This window comes from Astatotilapia calliptera, chromosome 8, assembly GCF_964374335.1.
Source record: "Astatotilapia calliptera chromosome 8, fAstCal68.1, whole genome shotgun sequence".
NCBI lineage: Eukaryota > Metazoa > Chordata > Actinopteri > Cichliformes > Cichlidae > Astatotilapia > Astatotilapia calliptera.
In genome coordinates this window covers 1,917,501-1,930,000 of record NC_137429.1, presented here as the reverse complement: position 1 = coordinate 1,930,000, position 12,500 = coordinate 1,917,501, and the positions used below count along the sequence as shown (strand labels likewise).

Sequence of the window (12,500 nt, the reverse complement as noted above, 5' to 3'; positions counted from 1 at the left end):
TGTATCATCTGATGCTTATTTAAGCTCATTATCAGCTGTTACAAGTCCCCCCAGTTTATTTCCACAGAGATGAAGATGAAGACAAAGTGATAAGATGATAAAGACCCCAAATGAGATACAAACGCCTAATTTGTGCAGATGAGATTAAAGAAATTGATGTCATGTTCTTTCATTATCTCAAACACGGCAAATTAAAGTGAAATGCTGATTAATTCCGTGTCAGAAATTCAACCTTGGAAATAAGTTCATGCCCAACGACTCGATTTAGAAAACGTACCGTCTTCCAACCTGGGAGCCACTTTTGCCTCGAACGGTTCCACCGTTATTTTGAGAACTTTGATACTTTTGAGTTGTTCAGCTGACAGCTTTGATGAAGAGGTAAATAAAAAGAACAGGTAAACTGAGTCGGTGATCGGTGAAAACGACCAGCTCCACAGCCGTAATTTCTCTTTGAAGACTTCATTCTCACGCGACCTATTTCATCAGCTCGATGATATTTACAACAATACACACTTTCCATTTTTGTCACTAAGATTAATGCCAGCAGGGAAACGTGGTAAACTGTTTTGCATGAATAATGTAGTTGGTAGATTTCATTTAGATGGCTTCGCCCTCGCTCTGCTCGTGGTTGGAGTGATAAATAGTATCCAGCTGTAGTGACAGCCAAGCTGACAGCTGCTATCAACATACATCATAATGAAGGCCGACCAAGTCTTCATTGAAAAAAATAAAAGCTTAATATGTGGAATGTGCCTGATGTTTTTCATTCCTGCCATCACTGCACTGTCGCCCTCGTGCCTTAGGCCTCGGATGGGATCTGATAGGTTTGCGATTCTGGCTGTAAAGTTGCTCCCAGGCCCTCTGATTGGCTTCATTTACATAGCACCTTGGCAGGGGAGCAGCAGCTAAGCAGCGAGGGGCGTTCAGGAGCTCCGCATTTGCATTTTATACGCTCTGTGCACCACCATCGTATTCTGATCACGAGGAGAACCCCGGCAGTTAAATTATACGTCGTGCTCGTTAGTATGAGACCCGTGGATGTGCAGGTAGTCTGCAGAGATGTTGAGAGGCTAAAGACAACACCCAGGGAAGAGCTGCATCACTTTGCTTCCTGTTCTTTTCTTTCATTGATAGAGACTTGTGCATTATGCAATTGTAAACACTAAGAGGGTCAAATGTAGCATCTCAAAACAAGACACTGAGACCACAAAAGAGTTTTCAAGGTCAGACTTCCCTATGCAGCCAGCGGCGTTACCCCCTGCTCGCCATTAGAAAGAATGCATGTTCCATTTGTGGTCACCTCAATTGCATTGCTTTACAGTTTCATTCATCTGACGCTAACGTCTTTATTTCAACTGACAGTCTGCGCTCCCAGGTTGGGACATGGCCGCTCGTCTTTTACTGCGTGCACACTCCCTTAGTCTGCAAACGTCTATTTATTAAAAACAAAAAAGACGCTGACTTGAACTCCGAAGTGAACTTTAAGCATCTTGTCAAGCAGCCGCTAACTCAACACAGATCTTACAGACCGCGCTGACAGATCTATTTCAAGCCCAGAGCTCGGCTTAGCTGCGATGGAGAACCTCCCACTGTGAGCCGACTACATACTGTTCAGAACAAGAGCGAGCTAATAGAATATTTGAAGCTTTGAAGGGTTTAAATGACACGACTGATTTAAAAGTTCTCCGTGCATCGATGGTAAATGTCTTTCTGGTCAAATCGGGTCCCTGTAAGCATGGTAAACAGGAGTGTGTGCGGCAGAGGAACACACACACACATCTTAGCTTCCTGCCCATTAGTTATCAGAATAAAAGGTTGGAGCAGGTGTTTTTGTGTGTGTTTTATGGATATTGAATATAGAGGAGAAAGCACTTGTACACACACACACACAGATAGAAGAGTGTGTGCTCCAATGCTAAATGTCACACCTGTCATTGGCAATGTGGATGAAAAAGCTCAATTATCCCTCCTCACAAACACACAGACCACCAGCTCTCCTCTTTCTTTTATCTTTCTATCCCTCCTCCTTCTTTCCCATCACTCTCTTTTTCTCCATCTCATCCTTCGTCCCTCCCAAATTTCACCATTCTTCCTCGTCGCCTCTTCATGATGTGTGTAGGTAATTAAAACGTCCTCTCCACCAGCCTTGTGATAAATGAACTGAGCTGTCAGGGAAACGCCTCCCACTACATCACAGATTTGTCCTTTTTTTTCTTTTTGGGGATTTGATTTTGCCATCACGGTTCAGGGAATCTGCTTCATTAGTGTTCACGGCTGCTCTGTGTGCACAAACGGGTGCGTGGCGGCAAATGCAAGTGTACAAAACACACATCAAGGCATTTCCACACTTCACAAGGCTGGAGAAAGAAGTTGGGCTTAAGCAGCAGAGTCAGACGTGGTGCTTTCAATTAAATTTGCTGGGGAGGGATTTCCTCGGGTCCTCTGTGAGGGAAAGAAAACATTTACATTTTAATAAATCGTGTTATAATAAAGGCAGAAACTTCCACGAGACTTTCTGCCAGCTACGAAAGGGTCAGATGCTGTTTGTCTGTTTTAGAATAAAGGCCTCATAAATATTAAAAATTACTACACCATCATTTTACCCTAAAGTATTTTTTATTAGTTGTGCTGTTGTATATTTCTGGGCAGCTGTGATTGAGACTCCCAGTCACTGTTCTTGATCTGGGTTGTTGTTCAAACGTCAATAAAACCAGATTTCATGTAACTGTGCGGTGTATGGGGCACAATACCAGATTTTCTGTCTGTCAGAACGCATCCTAAATATTTCAAGAATTCCTAACTTTGCCTATGACTTTTCTTTTTTAGTCAGGAATATTTGCACGTAGTATTTAGAATGATTATTAGAAACAGGACATAAATATGCTTTTGTGCCCCATACACTGCACAGTTAGAGGAACCTTTTTGCTTTTTTCCAAACTAAAGTTGTATAAAGTGTGTTTGAATTATTGGGAGCTCTACAGCACACTGTTAAGTTCATGTGCATTCAAAATAAACACGTTCATCTAACTTGGCCTTCTGACATTGATCCTATTTAATTTTTTTTAGCTAAATTATATATCAAATTCTATATTGAGACAGTAAGTTCATGTGTGTGTAGTCTGCAAATGGAAGACCAAATGCCAGATTTTTAAACCCTATGAAACTGACATATTTCCCATTTTAATAAGATAATCATTTTATTTGTATAGCACTTTGTACAGTTGCAATTTGGATGAAATGCAAAGATAAGTGTACTTATCCCCGAATTGTAATCTTCTTTTGTTTGCCCCCTTCGGAGGTCACCACAGCGGATTATCGGTCTCCGGTGCATCCTCCTCTTTCACTCCTGCCCTCTGCATGTCCACACATATGAGCATCGTTGGGTGTAACTTGAAAATATTATGACAACGCTCGATGTCAAGGTGACTGATGATCACATATCAGAGTAGAAACGTATGACTATGCATTTCTAAAGTTTCCTTTTCTTGTGCCTTCAAACAAAGAGGATCTAAACCAGGGGTGGGCAACTCCAGGCCTCGAGTGCCGGTGTCCTGCAGGTTTTAGATCTCACCCTGGGTCAACACACCTGAATCAAATGATTAGTTCATTATCAGGCCTCTGGAGAACTTCAAGACATGTTGAGGAGGTCATTTAGCCATTTGAATCAGCTGTGTTGGATCAAGGACACATCTAAAACCTGCAGGACACTGGCACTCGAGGCCTGGAGTTGCCTACCCCTGATCTAAACTGTCTGTGAAGTGTTTGGTAAAGCCAAAACGATCAGCTTCTTCGGGGTCACTTTAGAGTGACACATCACCTGATGGTGGGGTTAACTCCTAAAAGCCATCACGCTGACATAATAATTATAAAAATGGAGTCCTTACAGAAGAGGTGAACAGATGAGTTAAAATAATTCGAGGCTGCTCCTTCTAGCGGTCAGGTGCATCCGCGTGGAGGCGTCCTGCAGTTTCCTCTCAGTTTGCTTTTGTTAAGAAAGCTCCAACTACACGAACTCACAGAGACCATAGATGTCCTGGAATACTTTGAAGGTGACGTCTATCAGGACAGACTCTTATCATCTCTGTGTTTTAATTAAAACTTTTGTCTTATAAACTAATGAATATTTGCAGCCTGTGGGCTTCTTCCTGTCATTAATCCATAGCCGTGAAACAGGAAGCGAGCCGCTGCTGGGTGCCTCTAATCAATATTTACAGGCATGGCGTGCTAAGAAACACCAGGGGGAAGCTTGCTTTGAGGCGTGTTGAACTGAAAAAAGAAACTGCTGAAGAATGGCAATCATGAAAAACTGAACACAGACACTTAAGATCAAGTGTGAAATATTTCAAAGGCATAAAAATGTGTGACGCGTTGTGGATGTTTGAGCGAAATGGATGATTGTGCCTCACAGAATGACAAAAGTCAAATATTCAGAAATGTTTAGCATCTTTTTCATTCCTCGAAATTGTCAAGTCGACTTCAATTTCCTCCCCCCATGCGGTGGCAATTTTGTGTCACCTGCTAGCAAGTCAAAAATAGAATATGTAAGAGGAGAGCTCTGAATAGTTTCTCCCTCCTCACTCATTGCCACAGGTGTGATAAGTGAGGAGGGGCACGAGTCTCCTGCAGAGTCTCGACCCTTTCAGGTTTTGTTTTCTGAGTCATTATTAAAAACCTGTTCAGTGCAAAAAGCAAAAGGCAGTCAGAACAAAGAAATGTGCTTGGAGAGACAAGAGACAAGCCTCTCGGTTGGTTTAAATGTTCCAAAGAGTGCCGATGCAGGATTTGCAGAATCGTTTTGGAGGGGGAAATGTACGAATGTATAAAATCTATGTTGTTTTGTTGGAAAGGGCAGAGGCTGGTGAGTTTTTGAATGCCTGTCCAACAGCATCTTTAAAAAGCCAGCTTGGTTGGTGCAAAGCCAATATGTTGTCATGGTTACTCGTCAGTCCCATAATGATTTTATATTCAAGTGCGTATATTGTGCTCGAATAATTGGAGGGAAAAATTGCCTGCATTTAAACTGATTTAAGTGGCTACGCTAACGTTGTTTAACGGGTCTACACTTCGGTCCGGCGTCAGGTGACCTCAGTAGCGTGACCCACTTTGATCCACTTTGATCGCGGTTTAAACATTTAATAGGGAGCTTTGTTCAGAGTGACTTGCAGTAAAGTGCAAAACAAGGAAAATGTCGCTTTCTATGATTCCAGGCAGCAGAACCTCACAAGAGCAAAGCCGGAGCTGCTCTGGCTGCAGAAACAGGATGTGACTGAGCCCATTAGCTGCGGTCGTTTTAGCGAGCAAGTTTATATCCCATAAAACCCCAATTCTGAAACATTTGGTAAGATGTAAAATGTAAATAAACAGAATGTCGTGGTTTGCAGATCTCATGAGCCGAATTTTATTAGCAGTACATGTATCTTTATTTTACTATATTCTATCCTTCAGCAAGTCTTTTGTCCCATCTTCCTTCTCTCTACCTGCCTGGTAACAGGCTTCTTCCTGTTCAAAGGGAGTTTTCCTTTCCCACTGTTGCCAAAGTGCTTGCTTATAGGGGGTCATATGAGTGTTGGGTTTTCTCTGTATGTATTATTGTAGGGTCTGCTGTACAATATAAAGCACCTTGAGGCGACTGTTGTTGTGATTTGGCGCTGTATAAATAAATTGAATTGAATTGGCTCCACCCGAGCACCGCACTGCCTGCTGGGTAATACTCGTAGGATCAGAGGCGGGACAACACTTCCTGTGTTGGGGCGTTGCTTCCACAGATCGACGCAGATCAGTGGAAACGCTTGAGCTCACCTCTGAAAGACTGTGAATGCTTATGTACATGTCATAGTTTGTGTTTTCATTTCAATAAATTGTGGGTAGAACTTAGTGAATTGACTCCATTTTGGAACAACAAGCATCTGTGAATACTTTGTAGATGTGCTGTACATGCACTCGCTCTGCTTGTTTCTGAGACAAAAGCTCACAAGTAAAATCCAGTTGTGTAACTTTAGGTATAGAAATACTGAATATTAATATCAGTGTCTTCACCCTGAAGCAGGTGGAGCTTTAGTGTGAGGGCGGCTCCAGAATCCAGACAGAAACACACAAAGACCACGAGAACACCTCAGCTGTTTGCTTCTCATTTATTATCAGGATACAGCAGATAATGATTCACACCAGCTATCAGACCTCCACCAAACAGTCAGTGAGACGTTAAATCTGAGTGTGCTGAGCTGCAGACTGAGGAACATCTGGACCAACCGAGAGCTTCTGAGAAATCATCAGCTCAAACTGGTCTCCGTCCATCATTTCACTCCACCTGCAGCTGTTTGACAGCAGCTCACTCACACTCTGACTGCTCTTCTGAGATATTTACGTCATCGACTGACTCTGAAAGTTAAAGATTGTCTGGGACTACATGATAAAGGAGAGAAAAGAGAGATCAACACGAAATGTTCTGCAGATTTACTGCACAGGACGGATCTTCATGCTGATGGTCTTCAGAGAGTAATTATAACCCTTCCACTGGAGCCAGTCCACACCAACAGCATAGATAGTACCATCTGCCCCCCAACGATAAACCCCGTTAGGGTTTGCATAGTGACAGGCGTTGTACCAGAACGCCCCCAGATATGTTTTTGCACAGCTGTTGTGGTCTTTGTCAAATGTGGCGAACTTCTGTCCATTGTGAAAACTCAGGGCATCTCCTGGAGAAACACAGATGAAACACCGTTTTCGTTTGGCTCTCGGCGAAGGCGGTCACACTTTTTCTCCTCTCCTCTCCCTTATCTTCCCTGCTTAGCTTCTTATGTCCTTGTCTTGTCTTGTGTTTTTACTTTTCCCTGAAACACTCTCTCACAGTCTGTTTCAAAAACCTAAAAGAGAATTATGGATTTGATCAACTGGTCTCTGAATGCTATTGACATCCTTTTCTCAACGAGAAGTCTGGGCTCAGGAGAGCCCGAGTGCCCTGGAGGGACTTTCCCTACCGGATACACGATGGACGGGTGGCAGACATGGAGGATTGTGTGCCTGGCGGGACTGTCGATCGAGGATGCTGAAGATATCTACCTATTCGGAACCATGATAACAGGGTTCTTGCTGATTGGAGCTGGCTTGGCCCTGACTTATTGGAGAATTAAGAAAGCGGAACCGGCTGTTCAAACACCCCCAAGGCTGCCCGCTGGGATTGGAACGATGGGACGAGGCGCGACTTCTCAGAATGGGCTCACTGAGTGCAGCACGGATAAGATCTTGGAGAAGCTTACAGCTGCCGTGAATACTCAGAATAACACCTCGTAGCAAAAGTTGGATTGCATTGTGGAACAGCTGACTGCAGTCGTGAGGTCTCAGAATCTGCTCTTTGACCATAAGAATGACAACATCACAGAGCGCAAGTTTGATAACATGATGGAGAAGCTTGCGGTTCTCCAACGGGAGATGGAGAGACCAGTGTCGGAGTGTTAAAGAACAGCTTTGAAATTCTCATGAGCTGTTCGCACTAAAGTAAAACCACCATCATAATCCGGCTACCCCCTTTTGCGCCAGCTATAGGCTCAAGGCTGGAGCCAAACAACAACACCCTGATAACAACTGTGTTTAGTCTGTTCCTTCCCATTCCATGCAAGGCCACCTGGGTTGGCTGGAAGACTGTTTACTTAGCCTGGGCGAAGGACACTGTCTCAGCTGAACTCTGGACACACACACACACACACACACACACACACACACACACACACACACACACACACACACACACACACACTGATATGCACACACTCATCCCCCCTCCCTTTACAAACGCCTTCGATGCTTGTTCCCTCCTGGGAACACGGCGGGTCTGAGCCCGCGCTGGAATGGTAGCGCTGGGCAGGATGGCTGCTGCGTTTGCTTCGGATTACTCTTCACCCCCCACCCGACCCTGTGGCTTGTCATGTGTTCTATAATGTTGTGCTGTGGACATTTATGTGCTTTTTTGTGCAGAGGATTTTTTTTGTTTCCTGTTCTCATGCTGTCTTCCCAGGAGCCCAGCATGAGTAGAGGTCTCTTTTTTTCCTCTTGTACTTTCCCATTGTAGTGTACATTTCAGTGGTTTTTCTGTAACGCTACCGATCTCCGACCTGTATCCCCATGTGATGTCTGTGTTGTGTGTGTAAGGTCGGGGGGCTCCCATTTCACTGCAGGGCAACCTGCACGTGGCGAATAAAGCTTTGATTGATTGATTGAATAATCACAACATCACCACTAATCCCAGTCATACTGGTCTGCATGTGTACTGTACCATATGTGGTTGACCTACTCCAGTTTATTCATGTGAACTGGGAGACTTCGTCATGCAGTAAAGTCATTTTCATTGGTATGTAGGTGATACCAGCTTTATTTATCCCTGAAGGTACATCAGATAAGCCAACTATTTAAACTGCAGGTGTGTCTATGGTCCTGACAACCTCACATCCAAAGTCTTGAAAACTGAAGGCTCTGCCTCCCATTCTACTTTTAAATACTCTAGGAACAACAAGTAGGCCTGCAGAGCGAGAGTGAAGTGCTCTAATAGGGTGATATGGTACTACAAGGTCATTAAGATAAGATGGGGCCTGATTATTTAAGACCTTGTATGTGAGGAGCAGGATTTGAATTCAATTCTGGATTTAACAGGAAGCCAATGAAGGGAAGCCAAAACAGGAGAAATCTGCTCTCTCTTTCTAGTCCCTGTCAGGACTCTTGCTGCAGCATTTTGGATTAGCTGAAGGCTTTCCAGGGAGTTTTTAGGACTTCCTGATAATAATGAATTACAGTCGTCCAGCCTGGAAGTAATAAATGCATGAACTAGTTTTTCAGCGTCACTCTGAGACAGGATATTTCTAACTTTAGAGATGTTGCGCAAATGGAAGAACGCAGTCTTACATATTTGTTTAATATGTGCGTTGAAGGACATGTCCTGGTCAAACATGACTCCAAGGTTCCTCACAGTGTTACTGGAGGCCAAGGTAATGCCATCCAGAGTAAGAATCTGCTTAGATACCATATTTCTAAGATTTTCAGGGCCGAGTACAATAACCTCAGTTTGATCTGAATTAAGAAGCAGAAAGTTAGCGGCCATCCAGGTCTTTATGTCTTTAAGACATTCCTGCAGTTTAACTCATTGGTGTGTGTTATCTGGCTTCATGGACAGATAGAGCTGGGTGTCATCTGCATATCATCCTGCCTGGTGTTTGGTACTCAGGGGCCACGACTGAGAACAGGGAGGCTGCACAGAGGGTCATTAACACTGCCCACAATATCATTGGCTGCCCTCTGACACTCCTGGAGGCCATCGCCAGATCCTCCTGTCTCAGAGAAGCCACCACAGGCGACCCCTCAAACCCCGCCCACCACCTGTTCCATTCTACCCATTCCTCTTCTTTGTTAATCTTTCCTGTTCAGTTGGTGTGGAGCACCGGTCATTTCAGTGACAATAAAGGCGTATTCTATTCGATTCTATTCTATTCTGATGCTACACTGACCCTGTGCCACTTCACTCACCTGCCCCTCCGTTCTTGAATCCAGTAACAGTCAGTTTGTATCCGTCACATTCAGCATCCACCTTAAATGAAGAGTAACGAGCGAACACTTTCTTCCCTTCAAAGTCCTCCATGTCCACCAGCAGCTCACTCTTTTGCTTGGATGTCATAATGTTGATCACATCGAGACCTACATTCACACACAAGCACACAGTCAGAAACATGCAGGGCTGTTTGGTACAGAGCTGCAGATCATCCAATAAAACTCTCACCGAGCCAGTACTCTCCAGCAGCGTCACCAAAGCCCATCTTGTATTGATCCCAGGGTCTGTAGAAGTTCACCGTGCCGTCCATCCTCCTCTGGAACACCTGGGGGAGGAGGCAGCAGAAACATCTCTGGTTTCAGGGAGCACAGATCTGGATTTACAGCAGTGCTCCTGTTAAATGTTCCCGCGCTGACACTTTTTAGTTACAAGCACTCACCGTCCAGCCTCCTCTTTCTGAGTCCATGTCACAGTACACCTGCACACAAACACCTGTCACACTCTAGCTGCTTAAAGACGTGGACATGAACAGGACCCAGAGTCCCAGAGAGGGTGGACTGTACCTGCACCGCAGACCTTTCTCCAAGGGGATAGATGGTGTACACGCCGCTGCTTTGGCTTCTGTCCTGGCGGCGGATGTCGCTGCAGTCCCTCGGCTGGATGAGCTCCGTGCAGCTGGTCAACGCAGGAGCGAGGAGGAGGACGATGAAGACCGCTGGCAGCTGGAACAGAGAAGAAGCCTTTCATTTGCACAATATTCACTTCCTACCAAGCTCAACAAGCCTGTGATTCTCCCTCAGCTTTGCCTCTCAGCTGTGCTGAAGTCTTGTTTAGGCTGCACAGGTGTGGTTCAGCCAAACCCCTCTCCCTGTGCTCACTTCTTAGTATACAGGGAGTGTAGAATTATTAGGCAAATGAGTATTTTGTCCACATCATCCTCTTCATGCATGTTGTCTTACTCCAAGCTGTATAAGCTCGAAAGCCTACTACCAATTAAGCATATTAGGTGATGTGCATCTCTGTAATGAGAAGGGGTGTGGTCTAATGACATCAACACCCTATATCAGGTGTGCATAATTTTTAGGCAACGTCCTTTCCTTTGGCAAAATGGCTCAAAAGAAGGACTTGACAGGCTCAGAAAAGTCAAAAATAGTGAGATATCTTGCAGAGGGATGCAGCAGTCTCAAAATTGCAAAGCTTCTGAAGCGTGATCATCGAACAATCAAGCGTTTCATTCAAAATAGTCAACAGGGTCGCAAGAAGCGTGTGGAAAAACCAAGGCGCAAAATAACTGCCCATGAACTGAGAAAAGTCAAGCGTGCAGCTGCCAAGATGCCACTTGCCACCAGTTTGGCCATATTTCAGAGCTGCAACATCACTGGAGTGCCCAAAAGCACAAGGTGTGCAATACTCAGAGACATGGCCAAGGTAAGAAAGGCTGAAAGACGACCACCACTGAACAAGACACACAAGCTGAAACGTCAAGACTGGGCCAAGAAATATCTCAAGACTGGTTTTTCTAAGGTTTTATGGACTGATGAAATGAGAGTGAGTCTTGATGGGCCAGATGGATGGGCCCGTGGCTGGATTGGTAAAGGACAGAGAGCTCCAGTCCCACTCAGACGCCAGCAAGGTGGAGGTGGAGTACTGGTTTGGGCTGGTATCATCAAAGATGAGCTTGTGGGGCCTTTTCGGGTTGAGGATGGAGTCAAGCTCAACTCCCAGTCCTACTGCCAGTTTCTGGAAGACACCTTCTTCAAGCAGTGGTACAGGAAGAAGTCTGCATCCTTCAAGAAAAAGATGATTTTCATGCAGGACAATGCTCCATCACACGCGTCCAAGTACTCCACAGCGTGGCTGGCAAGAAAGGGTATAAAAGAAGAAAAACTAATGACATGGCCTCCTTGTTCACCTGATCTGAACCCCATTGAGAACCTGTGGTCCATCATCAAATGTGAGATTTACAAGGAGGGAAAACAGTACACCTCTCTGAACAGTGTCTGGGAGGCTGTGGTTGCTGCTGCACGCAATGTTGATGGTGAACAGATCAAAACACTGACAGAATCCATGGATGGCAGGCTTTTGAGTGTCCTTGCAAAGAAAGGTGGCTATATTGGTCGCTGATTTGTTTTTGTTTTGTTTTTGAATGTCAGAAATGTCTATTTGTGAATGTGGAGATGTTATATTGGTTTCACTGGTAAAAATAAATAATTGAAATGGGTATATATTTGTTTTTTGTTAAGTTGCCTAATAATTCTGCACAGTAATAGTCACCTGCACACACAGATATCCCCCTAAAATAACTAAAACTAAAAACAAACTAAAAACTACTTCCACAAACATTCAGCTTTGATATTAATGAGTTTTTTGGGTTCATTGAGAACATGGTTGTTGTTCAATAATAACATTATTCCTCAAAAATACAACTTGCCTAATAATTCTGCACTCCCTGTAGTCCTGTTGCCTTTCATTGTAAAGTGAGTTCATGCTTTGTTATATTGTTGTATTCCTGTTGATCTCTGACCTGCACAGAACAAGAACCATTCTGAACCATCCCCAGAAAATCCAGGCTTAAGTTACCTGGATAAGAGGAAATCCTGCTTGGTGGCACAGACCTCAGGAGCAGGCTATGTTCAGAGTTAAGATGGAGGCAATGTTCCCTCTAATGTTTCATGTGTCTGAGCGAACGCACAAACTCCCTGAGCGTCCCTTGGACCACTGTGAGCGACAGCAGACGTGTGCACTGTGGTCACGCCAGCATCCAAGTTACATGTTTATTAAAATAATCAAATTACAGCATTTATGTTAGACGACTTTTAATTAACTGCTTTAGCCCACTTACAATGAAAATGTAAACAAATCTTGTTATGTTAACACTATTGGAAGGAAAAATAACTTCAACTCCAATTTTGAAAACACAACTTTATTTATTTCTTTTCTATAAAGCTCTGACTTATATTATGAGTCT

General features: G+C 44.1%; 2 protein-coding genes across 5 annotated transcripts in view; one reads left to right on the top strand and one right to left on the bottom strand.

The window, feature by feature from the left end:
• Positions 1-12,500, top strand: part of grid1b (glutamate receptor, ionotropic, delta 1b) — a 585,542-nt gene that overhangs the window by 372,494 nt on the left and 200,548 nt on the right. The gene's annotated exons all lie outside the window — the stretch shown is intronic.
• Positions 6,118-12,500, bottom strand: part of LOC145430345 (microfibril-associated glycoprotein 4-like) — a 7,990-nt gene continuing 1,607 nt past the window's right edge. For both annotated transcript variants that reach the window (XM_080305263.1, XM_080305264.1), the window contains exons 3-7: positions 10,096-10,254; positions 9,972-10,010; positions 9,761-9,857; positions 9,511-9,678; positions 6,118-6,695 (exon numbers count right to left, since the gene is read on the bottom strand). In XM_080305263.1, the coding sequence (XP_080161389.1) occupies positions 6,454-6,695; positions 9,511-9,678; positions 9,761-9,857; positions 9,972-10,010; positions 10,096-10,254 (705 nt within the window). In that variant the 3' untranslated portion in view covers positions 6,118-6,453. The remainder of the gene's footprint in view (positions 6,696-9,510; positions 9,679-9,760; positions 9,858-9,971; positions 10,011-10,095; positions 10,255-12,500) is intronic.